Source organism: Carex rostrata, chromosome 11 (assembly GCF_964058835.1).
Source record: "Carex rostrata chromosome 11, lpCarRost1.2, whole genome shotgun sequence".
Lineage (NCBI taxonomy): Eukaryota > Viridiplantae > Streptophyta > Magnoliopsida > Poales > Cyperaceae > Carex > Carex rostrata.
This window is the reverse complement of record NC_135928.1, coordinates 8,098,067-8,117,040: the sequence shown is the minus strand read 5'-3', so window position 1 is coordinate 8,117,040 and position 18,974 is coordinate 8,098,067. Positions and strand designations below refer to the sequence as shown.

The window sequence follows — 18,974 nt, the reverse complement described above, 5'->3', positions numbered from 1 at the left end:
TGCTCACCTTATCTGATATATACCATGGCATCTGGATTTTTTTTTTTTTTTTTTTTGTAGTTGGAACTTATTTTTTGTTTTCTGACGAACATTATAAATTATGATTTGTAACTGTTTTTGGAACTTATTTTTTGTTCTCTCACGAACATTATAAATTATGACGTCCAATCAGAATGTCATAATTTAGGACGTTTTGTCCACAATCCGAGATTTTTGGATATGGATCCTTTTTTTATAATTATTTTTTATTCCTATTAATAAAATAAAAAAATCAGCACCACATGACATGTACACTTTTTACGGTACAACTATACCCGCCCCTGTACCGGAAATTTTTATTAATAGGAAATTATTTAAATAAATATTGAGTTTTTTTGACATATAGAGAAAACGTAATAGTTTATAACGTCCTCTGGACGTTATAAACTATCACGGCCAGGAACAGTCTGTTTCGGCCTCTGTTTCTGCTAGGAACAAACTATTTTACGTGAACTACCACTGTTTTAACAAGAATTGGCACTATTTCAAACCGTGATAGTCTATAATATCCAGATGACGTTATAAACTATCACGTTTTCTCTATATCTCAAAAAACACTCAGATTCATTCTCCATTATTGATATTTAATTAATTAATTTCCTATTAATAAAAATTTCGACCTGTATATTAGTACCTCAAGCTCATAATCTACTATTGTGAAATATTAGATATTACTCCAGAAAAAAGCAGCGGCAGCAATAACAATAACAACAACAATAATAATAAATCAAAGATTTCAGATCTAATTTTTGCTTTAGCAATACATGATATTAGCTCGAAGCAATCAACAGAACGGGGAGGGGGCGCTGTTATAAGTTGCACATCTGGTTCTAACCTAACATTATATAGACATATCATGCATCTTACAGAAAGCTATAAATAATACTAGTACATACTGCAGGTGTGCACATGTACACATAGCGGCACAAGAAAAGAACAAACAGATAACACAATAGTACAACACCCTAGAAGTCACTTTGTTTAGTTAAATCAGATAACTAGCCGTTGCATGCAGACTTGTAGTGAAAATCATCAATCGTAGAGTAGATGTTCCCAACTTCAACATGGTACTCAATTGCTTCCCTGATTTGAGAAAATAAAGTAATTTGAAATAAGCAAATTCATATCACAGGGGAAGAGTGAGAGCAAGAGCAAGAGAGAGAAAGAGATACCTGATTTTTTGTTCGGGTAAACCCAATCTCGTGATAACTTCATTCACATGCAACCCATTCTCACGTGCACTTCACCAAAAAAGTAAAAATAAATAAAATGACAATTTTTTGTATCTCAAGTTTTTGCTAATCATATGCAAAAATGTTTTAATTATTAACACTAAACAAATAAAGATAGATTTAAAAGTGCACATACAGGCTGGCTGGCTCCTGGAAAACACTCAAGACCATTTCACGGAAGTCACCACTGGCTCCTATCCCTACATTCTAAGCCAAACAACAACAACAATAACAATTATAAATGAACACAGGTATCTATAAGTCACAAATGGCTCAAAGTTTAATATGATTTACCATAGTTTGGTATGCCCTCGTGTCATTGATACCAGCAGGGATGGTCGACGGAGCAAAAGCTGCAGCTGCTTTTCCAGGATTCTGATTAAAAAAAAAAGTATTCAAGTTATGAGTTCAAACTAAGGTCACTGAACTATATACACTGTATCCAGTTTTGGCCACCTAAATTTGATTAACCCATCCACAACCATTAAATTTAATTTGATCTAAAAAGTTTGCATCACTATTTTCATTTAAAATCATATAGAACTGAAATTATAAAATAATTCTTCAAATGATATGTTCCTAAGCATATCAAGACAAAAAACTACACACGTGAATCAGATAATCTCACACTTTACTTCAAATCATATGATCTTCATTTGTGAATATTTTAAAAAAAATCAGAAATTGAAAATAAATAAAATATATTCCTCAGAAATGACTATTACAATGTTTGACCTTTGAAATATTGTAGTTGAGTAGATTCAATATATTGACAAATTAGCCTACAAATTGTGAGCAGGGGCAGAAGCAGAAATTATTTCTACATGGGTCAATTTGCAAGTCTACATATAAACATCACAATTTCATTTATAGGAGTGTGGGAATCATTAGTAAAAAAAACGTCTTTAATAGTTTGGGGTCAATTTTGTTCATGGACAATATAAATAGAACTGTTAATAATACATGCATTTCGTAAAAATTATAGGGTTCAATTGACCCCCATTGTGCTCACTTCGATCTGCCCCTGATAGTGGGTAACTTGATTCAGAATTGACACAGGGACCAATCTCGATCAAAATTATAGTTCAGTGGGGAGAAATGTCAAAGTTGAGTGAAAAAGATAAAGTGATAGTGAAATTGACTCTCAAAATCCCTAAGGTTCTTTGCATAAACACCCCCAGAAATCTGAATCATTATTGTGTATTTAAGCCCTTTTTTGCATGACTTTGAAAATGAGCTTTTTTTCTCTAAAAGTCAATTGCCAAAAAAGATAATAGCAGATAGGTTTGTTCTATTAGAAAGTTTAGATGGCATAAATTAAGATGGCCATGAAAATGAAGAGAAACACAGATACCTTTAGCCTGATATTATCCAAATGAGCTTGGATACATTCCAAAAAATGAAGTGTTATTTGGCTGAAATCCTGCACAGGTCTATAAAGATATGGTGAATATAATACAAATTACAAAAAAGATGTTTTGAACCAAAAAAAAAAAAAAGTTGGAAAAACTTTTTGCTTACCTGACAACATGGGCTACTATGTGGTGTTTTCCTTGGAATCCCTTCAACTTGCCAGATACTGTGACATACATTCCATTTCTACATAACGGAACAAAAAGTTAATATATGCAGAAAGATACAAAAGAGGATGGCCGGGGGCGGATCTTAATGCAACCCCAAGGGTGCTCAGCCACCCCTATGATTTTAAAATTTTTAATTATATATATTGAAATTTAATTGAAAAGTTTTTACATAGTTCAACCCTCCTTGTGAAATATCAAATGTGTGCTTGTAGCCTAGTGGTTAATATTCCACATTGTGGTTGTGGAGATTGGGTTCAAATCCCACCTACCACATTAATTTCTTTTTCTTTTTTTTTTTTCTTTTTTTTTTTCTTTTTTTTTCTTTTTTTTTTTTGCATTTTACATTTTAGCACCCCCAAGCTAAATTTTCTAGTTTTGCCCCTAACGGTGGATAAAGAAATTCTTTTAGAACTGGAGAAATCAAATCTTACTCAATACTAGTCATTTCATTTGTATCCGGAGTATCATGTACCCTACATGAAAACAGAAAAAATAAGTACAAGAAATCACAGGACATAATAGATAAGAGACTAAACCTGAAGGAAATAGAATACAACTACACAAAAAAAATATTAAAAGGAAATAGGAACATGATGAAAAGTAACCATCGGTTAACATCAACTCTTCCAGTGCCATCATCAAGCAAAAACGACACATCGGTGACCCTTTCTGCTATATTCACAACACGGCCCAAGAGCCTGATCTACAACCATACAAAAATAGTTCCTAATATATGTCATTACAAACCTAGAAATTAAGAATATCCGTACATGCATGCTACTAAAAGGACATTTACAAGAATTATCTCATCATTATTATAGTCAAAGTTTTATAAATTTAACATTCACATACTTTGAAATAAGTAAATATAAAAAACAATATCTAAGGAAGATTATCACCAACATACTCACCTGTTGCAATTTGAATAAAAAAATACCAACAAATCCTTTGCATCAAGGGTTGTGTACCACTAGAGAGGTTAGTTTTTACTTAAATAAAAACAAGAATTAAATAACTTACAGTTGATAGATCCACTCCATCTATCATAAAGTCTGATTTGTCATCATTTGAGTGATATGCTTCACTGATTTGTTTAATGGTCACGGGCACCATTGTATTAGAAGTGCTTCGACTCTTAAATAAATAAAAAATAAAAAAAAATGGTTAGGTTATATATTTATGTATTCTGGTAAAATTTAAATAACCATAGTTAAGTCACATATTATGTAAGAGTTGGGAGTCATTGACAACATATTATCATGACAATTTTTTGGAAACCGTCAAAATCAGCTTATAAATTGTGATCAAGGATTTGGAATATGATATGTACATGATACATATCATGTACATACAAAATCATGAAATTTGATGCAAGTTTTACCGTTCATCAAACGACTAGAAATTTACAACAGCCCATATTTAATGACCTATGATGAGAATATCAAATGACACAAATTATATGAAATTTGACATATAACCTATAAGGCTAGCATCGTATCCATAAAACTTTTCTAATGTAAACCATGTTGATTTGATTTGAGAAACGTTGTCAAGGTTGTCAATTTAATCCATTGTTAATGGATCTCAACCCACCATGTACTAAAGTTATTCTGGAAGTCTATTTCAACGAAAATTCACCTTAAATTGCAAGAGTCAACTTATTAATTAAAAGAACCCTTCTCCAAAAAAATTCCAGTAAACCCTTGACCTTTTTGTCCTAAATGGTTAAACTAGAATTTAAGAAAACTAAAAAAATACTCCATAAATGTTGGAAAAATTACAAGTATTTACAGGCCAGTGGGAGAAACTATCGATGACTGGTAACTGGAATTAGACCATAGTGCCAGCAACAGTCCTCTCCATTCTACTTTTCTCAGTAGAGGGTACACTGGGCCACAAACAACTTGGGAAATATAAAAAGATCCAAAATTTAAGCATGGGAATCCTGGTTCACAACAGGATCACCATTCTTGTATTGTCCCAAAAATCTTGATTTCACAACCAAGATAACATTTGCTACTTCAAACCCAAGATTTCGATTTCTATCCAGTCTCTTATTCATCCAACAACAAAACGAACAGTAAGGACCAATGTTTGATGAAATAAGCTATTAGGAGCGAAATTAACAAAACAACAAAGCAGGGAAAACTTTAAAACGAGGTATGACCTTAGAGTATCCCCCCTGATCGGTTGTCTGCGTAGCTTGCGAAGGCATGAAACCGCCACCGGAGAAGTATGAACCGGCGGTACCGCCGCCATCGTGCCGATTCGCGTACATGTTTAATTGAAAAAACCCTAACCCAACCTACAGCCTAGAACATCAATAGACTCGGGAGTCGGGATGGAGAGACAAATGGGAATGAAAGCGGGAAAATAGGCAAACGAGTCGAAGCCGGGAGAAGTTTTAGTTTGGTACAGAATAGTAGAATACTGCTGCGTCGCACCGAGGAAGAAGACATACCGGGCCTTCGTGTCTGGGCCTCTAAGAATAGAAATCTATTCCTACAAAAATTACGGATCCATATCCTCCCAGGTACCTGACTCAACACAATTGAAACAGATGGTCTAGATTTACTCTCAGCCGGTTCTTTCTCGGGATGATGCAGATGGCAGTATTACTTGTGCTTTGAGATTCGTGTCAAGTTAAAAAGAATAATTTTTAACTGTCCGATTCAATTGTAATTAGTCCGATAACCTGAGAGGATGTGAATTCAAAAATTACAAGGGTGAGACTAAGGTAAATTGATAATATGCATATTATGGAACGATCCTATGATTTTTTTTTTCTAATTATATATATGATACAAAATCATTTAATGAAATAAGCACCAGAGGAAAAATTATAAAAATAGACTCTATCGAAACACTGCCTCGATGGAGGAAACAATTATGTGTGCTTTTGCATACAACATTGTTACACTGTTCATCCTCTACCGAGGAGTGCCTCGGTGGAGTCTATTTTTTGTAGCTTTCATTCACATGGTGCTTGTTCCATTAAATAATTTTGTATCAGATATATTTAAAAAAGAAATCCAATCCTACTATGAATATCTCTATTTTTGAAATTCCAACAAACAATCACAACCTTTAAATATTATTTTTATATAAAACTATAATTAGATATTAAATTTTGTAATGTTTATAATTTTTTTTACTATTTTTTAGATAGATAAAAAGTTCCTATTTTTGAATTGTCCAGATCAAACAATTCCTATTCTATCTATCTAAAAAGATTTCTAAAAAAATAGTAAATAAAATTCTAAAAAAAAAAAATGATCTTCAAGTATATTTTTATATGGAATTTATGTTTAATGATTCACATTAATTGTTTGAACTTTAAAAATAAAAATATAGATATATAGTACGGATCAATTCGTAATATGCATATTATCATAGCCTTAATCTACGGTTTTATATATCACATTTTTTTTTAAAAAATTTCAGCAATTACTCCGCATTTGTTTTGGTCTGAACATTTCTCTTTCACAGTCACAAATTGCAATTACAAATACTCACGTGATAATGATAATATCAATTTTTTTTTGAGGAAGATGATAATATCAATTACACAAATGTAAAGTAATTACTAGCAGTACGTTTAAACATCATGTTTGGTTGTGGCCTAAAGAGTAGAATAAGGAGTTTAGGTCTCGTTATTCCACCAAATATGTCTTAATTGAGCCGGACTAAGATGGCATAAGCCAATATTTAGGCCGGCCTAAATTAAACCACCTCACATGGTGGTTTAATTTTTATTCCACCTCGTGGCCTAACTTGAATGATTATAATAATATTTTATTTGTATATAATTAGTATATTATTATTAATAATTATTATTAGTATATAATTATATACTTAATATCTTATATTGTTAATATATTAAATAATTATTATAATAATATTATATAATTAATATCCTTTTATTAATAATTATTATTAATAAATAATTATATAATAATTATGTTATATTGTTAATATATTAAATAAGAGGAGGGTTCAAATGCCTCCATGTTTTTGTGCCTCCATCATGCCTCCATCTCCCTCCATCATTTTCAAAGTTCAAACAGTCGATCCGAACCACTCAACCTAAACTCCATACTAAAATATGTTTGGAGACCAAATTTTATATTTTTAGGAATTTTTTTACTATTTTTTTAGATAGGTAGAAAAATACTGTTTTTAGATGGTTCAGATTTACTGATTTTGTATTTATCTAAAAAAATAGTAAAAAAATTCCTAAAAATATAAAATTTGGTCTCCAAACACATTTTAGTATGGAGGTTAGGTTGAGCGGTTCGGATCGACTGTTTGAACTTTGAAAATAATGGAGGGAGATGGAGGCACGATGGAGGCACAAAAACATGGAGGCATTTGAACCCTCCTCATTAAATAATTATTATATAATATTGTAATATATTTAGTTGTTATTAATATATTAATATTGTGTAATTAGTATCTTATTAACGATATATAACTATATAATTAATATGTTATACTGTTAATATATTAAATAATTATTATAATAATATAATAATATTTTATAGTTATTATTAAATAATTGTTTGTGTGGTAGTTAATTTCCTTAATTATTGGACATTTCTCTTATTTTGATTAGGAGTAGTGATATGTATTTTAAGAACCAAGCACATTTGCAATCTAGTGAGCTCAATTCTAAGTTTCCTCAATTCTCTTTTTCACTCGCTGAACCCCTAAACCCCAAGTATTGTTGCTTCCTTCACTTTCTCTACAAATTGATTTGGTACAATTACAAATTATTTCTCTACAATTGATTTTATTTAGTACAAATCAGCGTATGATCTTTCTAAGAAAATAACAGGTCATGTAAAGTTATATAGGTTGTTACATGCATAGTGTTCATGAAATGAGCTTTTCCGCTTTCAAAAATGATATTTTTTTATTACCTGAGAACTAATTTTTCACTTCTGTCTTATTCAAGGATTAGGTCTGTGGTGAGGAACTTGCGTGAACTGGCAAAGCGGCTCTCTTCTTTACCTAAAAGCAGTGACAAAGAATACATCTGTATGTGTTGCACGTAAGGTATTTGTGGAAATGCCTAAATGGGAAGAAGTGTTCTGTAACATTTAAAAATAAGTACGGGTTGAAGCTGACATTTTATTTAGTGTTTGTATAGCTAGTTTTGATTATCTAGTCTAAGTTTCTTCTTCATTTGGTTAGTGTTGGGAATTTCTGTGTTACCGGTACCATTCTTCGGTAGTGATCTGGGTCAAATAGTGTATATGTTTCATCTACAATGTAAGGGCCTATTATGATAATATATATTTTTTAGGAAAAATTATATTATTTTAAGTGAAAACTAGACCTAATTTTGAAATGGTTTTTAGGCTGTGCTTCAGGCTCATAAAAATGCCATATCTTGCCTGTGCCCAGGGTTAAATAGTCTAACGGAGCCTTGGTATTTGCTTAGTAAGGTAACTTGAGATTTGTGTCAAATTGATTTTTGTTGAAACATTTTTGTAGTAGTCACAGTGAAGTAGAATATTTGAAGCTTGTTGGTTTAATTGAAATTATTTTTTATACAGGATATTGAATGATCAATATTTCAGAAACAATCACTTGAAGTGATTCCAAGCAGGTATGCCCCTATTTGTCTTCAAAATATATTTTAGTTTGTTGAATTTATAATTCTTCATACATATCATTGTTGTATATTCATAGTCATTTAAGTGGGTATATGCCTCTAGAGTTGTTATTTGTTGCAAACAGAGAACTATGGGTTTAATAGGAAGTTTGCACTAGAAATTTTTGTTCTGAAAACCAGCTTTCACATATGCTCCAAAATTACAAAAATTATTGAACTTTTCTTGTATGCTGCTCTAAGCTTGTGGTTAAATGAAATTTTTGGCCTGAACTCTATGGTAAGTAATTAGATGGTAATTAGATGGGTCATGAGGCTATTGATGGAGCAAGTAGTCACGATGAATATTTTTACCAAAAATGAAAATTAATATATATGGTAGTTACTAAATGGAAATTAGAAATTTATTCTAGTAACATTAAAACTTTATTGTTTTGAAATTATTGTTTATTTCTATACAATTTAAGTCACTTTTATTTTCTTGTATGTTTGCATTTTGAGAGAACATGGAAAAAGCACACTCATGCACCATTTATATGGTTGTTCATTCTATTTTTGTATAGTTTAATTTTTTTTTGTTTGATAAAAAAATATCAATGTGTATCTTTTGTGATATAAATTTGTATTATAATTTCTTCTCTGAAAAAATTAATTAAAGTTTTTGTTGCTGTGATTTATATTTATATTTACCATTCAAATATTAAAGTCTCCCTGTTTAGGAATAAAAAATATTTACACTTCTACAATAGAATATATAAAATAATCTCAATAACATTTGCAAGGGTGGCTCTTGCAAATAGTTAGAACCTTTACAAATAAAATAATATAAATAGATTCATAAAAACATTTGCAACGGTGCCGCTTGCAAATAGATAGGGCATTCACAATAAAATATTATAAACAACATCTTAAAAACTTTTGCAACAGTGACTCTTGCAAATAATAAGGTCTTTTTGAATATAATAATATAAAAACTTACGCTAAAAACATTTGCAACGGTGCCGCTTGCAAATAGTAACAACCTTCACAATAAAATAATATAAATTGCAAATAGTAACAACCTTCACAATAAAATAATATAAATTGCAAATAGTAACAACCTTCACAATAAAATAATATAAACAGAATCCTTAAAATTATTTGCAACGGTGGCCCTTGCAAATAATGTGTGGGGCCCGTCTAAGACTCATTTGCAAGTGCAAGAGAACGGGTAATTGCAACGGGTTTTAATAAAATCTAATATCTAGCGTGTTTGGAGTGGGTCTTATTATTTGCAAGGGGGAATATGTGACATTAGCAAGGGTCAATAGGAGACATTAGCAAGCGTGATTATTTGCAAGCCCCTGCCGTTGCAACAATATTAATTTAATCAGCAAAATTCAAAAGTTCTATTTCTATTACAAGGGGCTTCCTACGCTTGCTATTATTAGGAAGCTTCAGCCATAATCTGTCTAGTTCAATAAAATAATCCAAAAGCTTCTTATTTTAGTGTGAGGATATAAACAATCCACTAATCCTCATAATTTAAGGTCTCATGTTATATATCATGTAATCACTGTTACTATTGTTATCACAGCCATGGGTTGTGTCGTCGCGCCATGTGTATTTTGGCTTTTCTACAATGCATTTGGCGACATTGGTCTAAGCAGCAGTGATTATCCTGCTCCATATGCAATTGTGTACCGCAACATGGCTATTCTTGGTGTAGATGGTTTAGGTACCCTCCCAAAGAACTGCCTCACACTCTGCTGCGTTTTCTTTGCTGCGTCAATTGTGATCAATCTGATCAAAGACTTGGCCCCAGGAAAGATCAAGCAATACATCCCCCTCCCCATGGCTATGGCCATACCATTCTACCTCGGCTCATATTTTGCAATTGATATGTGTATCGGTAGCTTGATTCTGTTTATTTGGGAGAGGGTTGACAAGGTTATGGCAGATCAGTTTGCCTCTGCAGTGGCCTCTGGTTTGATTTGTGGGGATGGACTGTGGACTCTGCCTCAGTCAATTCTGTCTCTTGCCAAGATAAATCCCCCGATTTGCATGAAGTTTTTGTCTCGGAAGATGAATGAACGGGTCGATGGATTCATTTCTACATTATAAAAGTTCTGCCAGAACTGTTTTTTTCCTTCTTTTTTTTTCTTTATTTGAGAAGAGCAATTGATCATTCTAATCTTTTAGTAGTGTGTGTTTTCTTGTTTTCATTTCTTTAATTCTGAAGTAGTCTAATCATGTAGCGTTGCAGTTAGTTTAGTGTTAGAATCTTGATACTGAAAATTTGCTCTAAATTTAATTACGAGACAGAATCTTATTACATACTTTGCTCTGTTTGCTTGTTTTACTTTAACTTAGTTTCAATCGGAGCAGCTGCGCCTAGGGCTTGGATCATCATCATCAAAATTTGCTTCAGAGACTGCAATTTTTAAATTAAGACAAAATTCATAAATATTAAATAATACTTCTTAATGTGGTTTCTGGCAATTGATACAATCTAAGACTAGTAAATTCTAAAAATATAGGATAACCAAAAAAAAAAAAAAATTCTAAGAAAAATGACGAGAAGGAAAAATGGAAAACCTGTATACGCATCAAGGGATCTTACATTGTACTCACCGTGTCTGATAAGATGCTTTCAATTTACTCTATTCCTTGTTCTCTTGTAAGATATAATGCTCACCTTATCTGATATACACCATGGCATCTGGATTTTTTTTGTTTTTTGTTTTTTTTCTTAATTGGAACTTATTTTTTGTTCTCTCACGAACATTATAAATTATGATTTGTAATTGTTTTTGGAACTTATTTTTTGTTCTCTCACGAACATTATAAATTATGATTTGTAATTGTTTTTTGAACTTATTTTTTGTTCTCTCACGAGACGTCCAATCAGAATGTCATAATTTAGGACATCTTGTCTACAATCCGAGATTTTTGGATATGGATCCTTTTTTTAAAATTATTTTTTATTCCTATTAATAAAAAAAAATCAGCACCACATGACATGTACACTTTTTACGGTACAACTATACCCGCCTCTGTACCAAAATTTTTATTAAAAGGAAATTATTTAAATAAATATTGAGTTTTTTCGAGATATAGAGAAAACGTAATAGTTTATAACGTCCTCTGAACGTTATAGACTATCACGGCCAGGAACAGTCTGTTTCGGCCTCTGTTTCTGTCAGGAACAGAACATATTTTGTCATGAACTAACACTATTTTAACTAAAAATTGACAGTCTTAACAAGAACTGACACTATTCCAGGCCGTGATAGTCTATAATATCCAGATGACGTTATAAACTATCACGTTTTCTCTATATCTCGAAAAAACTCAGATTCATTCTCCATTATTGATATTTAATTAAATAATTTCCTATTAATAAAAATTCCGGCCTGTATATTAGTACCTCAAGCTCATAATCTACTATTGTGAAATATTAGATATTACTCCAGAAAAAAGCAGCGGCAGCAATAACAATAACAACAACAATAATAATAAATCAAAGATTTCAAATTCAAAAAGCATTCATTGATCTAATTTTTGCTTTAGCAATACATGATATTAGCTCGAAGCAATCAACAGAACGGGGAGGGGGCGCTGTTATAAGTTGCACATCTGGTTCTAACCTAACATTATATAGACATATCATGTATCTTACAGAAAGGTATAAATAATACTAGTACATACTGCAGGTGTGCACATGTACACATAGCGGCACAACAAAAGAACAAACAGATAACACAATAGTACAACACCCTAGAAGTCACTTTGTTTAGTTAAATCAGATAACTAGCCGTTGCATGCAGACTTGTAGATAATCATCAATCGTAGAGTAAATGTTCCCAACTTCAACATGGTACTCAATTGCTTCCCTGATTTGAGAAAATAAAGTAATTTGAAATAAGCAAATTCATATCACAGGGGAAGAGCGAGAGCGAGAGCAAGAGAGAGAGAGAGATACCTGATTTTTTGTTCGGGTAAACCCAATCTCGTGATAACTTCATTCACATGCAACCCATTCTCACGTGCACTTTACCAAAAAAGTAAAAATAAATAAAATGACAATTTTTTGTATCTCAAGTTTTTGCTAATCATATGCAAAAATGTTTTAATTATTAACTCTAAACAAATAAAGATAGATTTAAAAGTGCACATACAGGCTGGCTGGCTCCTGGAAAACACTCAAGACCATTTCTCGGAAGTCACCACTGGCTCCTATCCCTACATTCTAAGCCAAACAACAACAACAATAACAATTATAAATGAACACAGGTGTCTATAAGTCACAAATGGCTCAAAGTTTAATATGATTTACCATAGTTTGGTACGCCCTCGTGTCATTCATACCAGCAGGGATGGTCGACGGAGCAAAAGCTGCAGCTGCTTTTCCAGGATTCTGATTAAAAAAAAAAAGTATTCAAGTTATGAGTTCAAACTAAGGTCACTGAACTATATACACTGTATCCAGTTTTGGCTACCGAAATTTGATTAACCCATCCACAACCATTAAATTTAATTTGATCTAAAAAGTTTGCATCACTATTTTCATTTAAAATCATATAGCACTGAAATTATAAAATAATTCTTCAAATAATATGTTCCTAAGCATATCAAGACAAAAAACTACACACGTGAATCAGATAATCTCACACTTTACTTCAAATCATATGATCTTCATTTGTGAATATTTTAAAAAAAATCAGAAATTGAAAATAAATAAAATATATTCCTCAGAAATTACTATTACAATGTTTGACCTTTAAAATATTGTAGTTGAGTAGATTCAATATATTGACAAATCAGCCTACAAATTGTGAGCAGGGGCAGGGGCAGAAGCAGAAATTATTTCTACACGGGTCAATTTGCAAGTCTACATATAAACGTCACAATTTCATTTATAGGAGTATGGGAATCATTAGTAAAAAAAACGTCTTTCATAGTTTGGGGTCAATTTTGTGCACGGACAATATAAATAGAACTGTTAATAATACATGCATTTCGTAAAAATTATGGGGTTCAATTGACCCCCATTGTGCTCACTTCGATCCGCCCCTGATAGTGGGTAACTTGATTCAGAATTGACACAGGGACCCAATCTCCATCAAAATTATAGTTCAGTGGGGAGAAATGTCAAAGTTGAGTGAAAAAGATAAAGTTAAGTGATAGTGAAATTGACTCTCAAAATCCCTAAGGTTCTTTGCATAAACACCCCCAGAAATCTGAATCATTATTGTGTATTTAAGCCCTTTTTTTTTGCATGACTTTGAAAATGAGCTTTTTTTTTTCTCTAAAAGTCAATTGCCAAAAAAGATAATCTAGCAGACAGATTTGTTCTATTAGAAAGTTTAGATGGCATAAATTAAGATGGCCATGAAAATGAAGAGAAACACAGATACCTTTAGCCTGCTATTATCCAAATGAGCTTGGATACACTCGAAAAAATGAAGTGTTATTTGGCTGAAATCCTGCACAGGTCTATAAAGATATGGTGAATATAATACAAATTACAAAAAAGATGTTTTGAAGCAAAAAAAAAAAAAAGTTGGAAAAACTTTTTGCTTACCTGACAACATGGGCTACTATGTGGTGTTTTCCTTGGAATCCCTTCAACTTGCCAGATACTGTGACATACATTCCATTTCTACATAACGGAACAAAAAGTTAATATATGCAGAAAGATGCAAAAGAGGATGGCCGGGGGCGGATCTTAATGAAACCCCAAAGGTGCTCAGCCACCCCTATGATTTTATATTTTTTAATTTAATTGGAAAGTTTTTACATAGTTCAACCCTCCTTGTGAAATATCAAATGTGTGCTTGTAGCCTAGTGGTTAATATTCCACATTGTGGTTGTGGAGATTGGGTTCAAATCCCACCTACCACATTAATTTTTTTTGCATTTTATGTTTTACGTTTTAGCACCCCCAAGCTAAATTTTCTAGTTTCGCCCGTAAGGGTGGATAAAGAAATTCTTTTAGAACTGGAGAAATCAAATCTTACTCAATACTAGTCATTTCATTTGTATCCATAGTATCATGTACCCTACATGAAAACAGAAAAAAAAGTACAAGAAATCACAGGACAGAATAGATAAGAGACTAAACCTGAAGGAAATAGAATACAACTACACAAAAAAAAAATATTAAAAGAAATAGGAACATGATGAAAAGTAACCATCGGTTAACATCAACTCTTCCAGTGCCATCATCAAGCGAAAACGACACATCGGTGACCCTTTCTGCTTTATTCACAACACAGCCCAAGAGCCTGACCTACAACCATACAAAAATAGTTCCTAATATATGTCATTACAAACCTAGAAATTAAGAATATCCGTACATGCATGCTACTAAAGGACATTTACAAGAAGTATCTCGTCATTATTATAGTCAAAGTTTTATAAATTTAACATTCACATACTTTGAAATAAGTAAATATAAAAAACAATATCTAAGGAAGATTATCACCAACATACTCACCTGTTGCAATTTGAATAAAAAAATACCAACAAATCCTTTGCATCAAGGTTTGTGTACCACTAGAGGTTAGTTTTTACTTAAATAAAAACAAGAATTAAATAACTTACAGTTGATAGATCCACTCCATCTATCATAAAGTCTGATTTGTCATCATTTGAGTGATATGCTTCGCTGATTTGTTTAATGGTCACGGGCACTGTTGTATTAGAAGTGCTTCGACTCTTAAATAAAAAAATAAAAAAAATGGTTAGGTTATATATTTACGTATTCTGGTAAAATTTAAATAACCATAGTTAAGTCACATATTATGTAAGAGTTGGGAGTCATTGACAACATATTATCATGACAATTTTTTGGAAACCGTCAAAATCAGCTTATAATTTGTGATCAGGTATTTGGAATATGATATGTACCTGATACATATCATGTACATACAAAATCATGAAATTTGATGCAAGTTTTTCCATTCATCAAACGACTAGAAGTTTACAACAGTCCATATTTAATGACCTATGATGAGAATATCAAATGACACAAATTGTATGAAATTTGACATATGACCTATAAGGCTAGCATCGTATCCATAAAACTTTTCTAATGTAAACCATGTCGATTTGATTTGAGAAACATTGTCAAGGTTGTCAATTTAATCCATTGTTAATGGATCTCAACCCACCATGTTCTAAAGTTATTCTGGAAGTCTATTTCAACGAAAATTCACCTTAAATTGCAAGAGTCAACTTATTAATTAAAAGAACCCTTCTCCAAAAAAATTTCAGTAAACCCTTGACCTTTTTGTCCTAAATGGTTAAACTAGAATTTAAGAAAACTAACAAAATACTCCATAAATGTTGGAAAAATTACAAGTATTTTCAGGCCAGTGGGAGTAACTATCGATGACTGGTAACTGGAATTAGACCATAGTGCCAGCAACAGTCCTCTCCATTCTACTTTTCTCAGTAGAGGGTACACTGGGCCACAAACAACTTGGGAAATATAAAAAGATCCAAAATTTAAGCATGGGAATCCTGGTTCACAACAGGATTCACCATTCTTGTATTGTCCCAAAAATCTTGATTTCACAACCAAGATAACATTTGCTACTTCAAACCCAAGATTTCGATTTCTATCCAGTGTCTTATTCATCCAACAACAAACCGAACAGTAAGGACCAATGTTTGATAAAATAAGCTATTAGGAGCGAAATTAACAAAACAACAAAGCAGGGAAAACTTTAAAACGAGGTATGACCTTAGAGTATCCCCCCTGATCGGTTGTCTGCGTAGCTTGCGAAGGCATGAAACCGCCACCGGAGAAGTATGAAGCGGCGCTACCACCGCCATCGTGCTGATTCGCGTACATTTTTAATTGAAAAAACCCTAACCTAACCTATAGCCTAGAACATCAATAGACTCGGGATGGAGAGAGTCGAGAGACAAATGGGAATGAAAGCGGGAAAATAGGCAAACGAGTCGAAGCAGGGAGAAGTATTAGTTTGGTACAGAATAGTAGAATACTGTTGCGTCGCACCGAGGAAGAAGACATACCGGGCCTTCGTGTCTGGGCCTCTGGGCCTCTAAGAATAGAAATCTATTCCTACAAAAATTACGGATCCATATCCTCCCAGGTACCTGACTCAACACAATTGAAACAGATGGTCTAGATTTACTCTCAGCCGGTTCTTTCTCGGGATGATGCAGATGGCAGTATTACTTGTGCTTTGAGATTCGTGTCAAGTTAAAAAGAATAATTTTTAACTGTCCGATTCAATTGTACTTAGTCCGATAACCTGAGAGGATGTGAATTCAAAAATTACAAGGGTGAGGCTAAGGTAAATTGATAATATGCATATTATGGAACGGTCCTATGATTTTTTTTTTCTAATTATATATAATGAAAATATACTTGGAGATCAAATTTTATATTTTTTAGAATTTTTTTACTATTTTTTTAGTAGGTAGAAAATCACTACTTTGGGATGGTCCAAAAATTTTAGATCAAGTGATTTTCTAATTGTCTCAAAAAATAATAAAAATTTTTCAAAAAATGTAAATTTTGATCTCCAAATATATTTTCATATGATAATAATATTGAACGGTTCGAATCAATTATTTGAATTTTAAAGATTGGGATATAAATCTAATACACGCAACGATCCGCATATTACAAAGTACCACAGCCTCATTCTGTAAATATATATTGCTCAAATTTGATGCAATCGTGCACTGCAATTGCTCAAATTTGTGAATATATCACCGTCCTGACTCCTATTTGTTATCATATTTATGGTAGTGCACAACTTTGGCATGTAATTTGGTCCTAAGTTTAATGAAACCAATGTAAGATTGGTAATGGGGGTCCCACAATTGGGTTATTATAAGTTGTAATTTCTGTTGTTACTTTAACGATTTAATCAAACACATATGACCCAACATATTTTATATCAGGAAAATTTTTAAGATTCATTTTTGAGAACTACAACGAACGATGTAGATCGAGTTCAACTGTTCACAATATCACAATGTTATATTATTATTATTATTATAAAAATTGTCTAGAAAATACAAAGACAATACTGTACGTTGTGAAAGATCACAAATTTGAAATCTAATTGATATTTTTTTGTGAATATTTAAATGTTGGATGCTTTGATTCTCCGAATTCATATCATCCTAGGTAACAAAATAATTCTGTTGAGATTTGAACCATCCAATCAAAATCTGCACAAATATTAATACAACCTCGTCCATTTTACTTTGGATGATCTGGATCTAATTAAACATAAATATGATGTTACATCAGAGGATATGGACTCTGATTCCCCATCACTCTTCTTAATAGTAAAGCTAGCGTGTATTATGTTCACCAAAAATATTTGATGAGTATAACTTCAAAATTTATCGGATTGATTTTCAAATTACGAATTCAAACTGTTGAAACCGATTTACTACATAAGTGATGTGTGTACATGCAAAATTTTCGAATTCATTTGGTATAAAATTAAGCGGTTAAAAAATGATGGAAAATGAATGTATTAAAATAACTCAAAAATCTTTGTTTTCTTGACCACTTGACTTTGTACTAAACAAATTTGAAATTTTGAAAATTTTATATATACACGCATCACTCGTGAAGTAAATCGATTTCAATGATTTGGACACGTCGTTTGAAATCAATCCTATAGATTTTGGAGTTATACCCACCAAGCTTTCTTAGTGAGCAAAGTGCACACTAATTAACGTTGCTTTATTAATATGAGAAATTTAGACAGAATATTTACACGGGGTATTTACACGAAACATTTCCAAATATATTGACAGAATATGTAGACATAATATTTAGACGAAAATATTACATGGTACGTATCTTTCATGATATATATAACATCTGATGTATTCCCTGCAAAAACATAGGATGCCATTTGGAACAAATTAAGGATTTGTGGTTTGCTACGAGGATGTGTGTTGTCATTGAAACCACAAATTAGGATGTATTCATAGAAGGATGTACGTAGGATGTCATATGTAACATTGCATATATGTTTGGTTGTCTTTCAAGGACGTGAGCTTTCATAGAAATTAAGGTCAGAATAACACAAAGATGTATTCCAAGAAAGATGTATATATATGTAGGATTGTTGGTTTGTTAGAAGAATATGTGCTTGGTCAAAGTGTCAAACCCACACAAAGATGCAATTTATAAGCTTAATTAGCTAATTTATAAGCTGTAACCAAAATCGCCAAATATAAACTTAATTATAGATGGCTGCCAGAGAGATCATCATGATCCGTACCTTGATCAAGGCCATGAGGTATGCACACCGTGCAGTGATCCGTGCAAACCGTGCCGAGGAGCCAATCCAAAGGAACATGCATATTTGCCATTTGGGCATTCACTTGATTACAATGGGGGTAATCAGTGTTGCAGTGACGATGATAGCTTTTGTCTGGCCACCAGAAAGAATCTTTGCCTACCCAACCTACATGTATGTGATCCTTTCATTCGTTCTTGGCTTTGTTGTC

At 32.3% G+C, this 18,974-nt stretch overlaps 3 protein-coding genes and 1 long non-coding RNA gene across 4 annotated transcripts; 2 read left to right on the top strand and 2 right to left on the bottom strand.

Annotated features, from left to right (window-relative positions):
* Positions 1 to 876: 876 nt before the first annotated feature.
* LOC144561501 (replication protein A 32 kDa subunit A-like) lies at positions 877 to 5,267 on the bottom strand. The gene is made up of 10 exons (XM_078310465.1): positions 5,022 to 5,267; positions 3,875 to 3,988; positions 3,460 to 3,557; positions 3,286 to 3,327; positions 2,793 to 2,870; positions 2,626 to 2,704; positions 1,566 to 1,646; positions 1,408 to 1,478; positions 1,212 to 1,280; positions 877 to 1,122 (listed from the first exon to the last, which is right to left on the bottom strand). The coding sequence occupies exons 1-10, from the start codon at positions 5,130 to 5,132 to the stop codon at positions 1,038 to 1,040; spliced, it is 828 nt and encodes a 275-aa protein (XP_078166591.1). The 5' UTR covers positions 5,133 to 5,267; the 3' UTR covers positions 877 to 1,037.
* A 2,974-nt stretch (positions 5,268 to 8,241) lies between these two features.
* LOC144561461 (uncharacterized) lies at positions 8,242 to 9,023 on the top strand. The gene is made up of 2 exons (XR_013513841.1): positions 8,242 to 8,304; positions 8,416 to 9,023. It is a non-coding gene; the product is annotated as an uncharacterized LOC144561461 (long non-coding RNA).
* A 612-nt stretch (positions 9,024 to 9,635) lies between these two features.
* Positions 9,636 to 10,774, top strand: LOC144561397 (Oligopeptide transporter OPT superfamily protein). The gene is made up of 2 exons (XM_078310363.1): positions 9,636 to 9,681; positions 9,967 to 10,774. Exons 1-2 carry the CDS (start codon positions 9,636 to 9,638, stop codon positions 10,572 to 10,574), a joined length of 654 nt encoding a protein of 217 aa, XP_078166489.1. The 3' UTR covers positions 10,575 to 10,774.
* Positions 10,775 to 12,102: 1,328 nt separating this feature from the next.
* On the bottom strand, positions 12,103 to 16,504 carry LOC144561500 (replication protein A 32 kDa subunit A-like). Its single transcript, XM_078310464.1, has 10 exons — positions 16,204 to 16,504; positions 15,060 to 15,173; positions 14,648 to 14,745; positions 14,474 to 14,515; positions 14,038 to 14,115; positions 13,871 to 13,949; positions 12,790 to 12,870; positions 12,632 to 12,702; positions 12,436 to 12,504; positions 12,103 to 12,346 (listed from the first exon to the last, which is right to left on the bottom strand). Exons 1-10 carry the CDS (start codon positions 16,312 to 16,314, stop codon positions 12,256 to 12,258), a joined length of 834 nt encoding a protein of 277 aa, XP_078166590.1. The 5' UTR covers positions 16,315 to 16,504; the 3' UTR covers positions 12,103 to 12,255.
* Between the last annotated feature and the right edge of the window lie 2,470 nt (positions 16,505 to 18,974).

Coding starts and splice junctions, on each gene's coding strand:
- LOC144561397 (XM_078310363.1), top strand. CDS start 9,636: ATGTGTGGGGCCCGTCTAAGACTCATTTGCAAGTGCAAGAGAACGG. Junction 9,682..9,966: donor TTGCAAGTGCAAGAGAACGG/GTAATTGCAACG, acceptor TTTTAGTGTGAG/GATATAAACAATCCACTAAT.
- LOC144561501 (XM_078310465.1), bottom strand. CDS start 5,132: ATGTACGCGAATCGGCACGATGGCGGCGGTACCGCCGGTTCATACTTC. Junction 3,989..5,021: donor ATCAGGGGGGATACTCTAAG/GTCATACCTCGT, acceptor TATTTATTTAAG/AGTCGAAGCACTTCTAATAC. Junction 3,328..3,459: donor AGAGTTGATGTTAACCGATG/GTTACTTTTCAT, acceptor GTTTTCATGTAG/GGTACATGATACTCCGGATA.
- LOC144561500 (XM_078310464.1), bottom strand. CDS start 16,314: ATGTACGCGAATCAGCACGATGGCGGTGGTAGCGCCGCTTCATACTTC. Junction 14,516..14,647: donor AGAGTTGATGTTAACCGATG/GTTACTTTTCAT, acceptor GTTTTCATGTAG/GGTACATGATACTATGGATA. Junction 12,871..13,870: donor TGGATAATAGCAGGCTAAAG/GTATCTGTGTTT, acceptor TTTTTTAATCAG/AATCCTGGAAAAGCAGCTGC.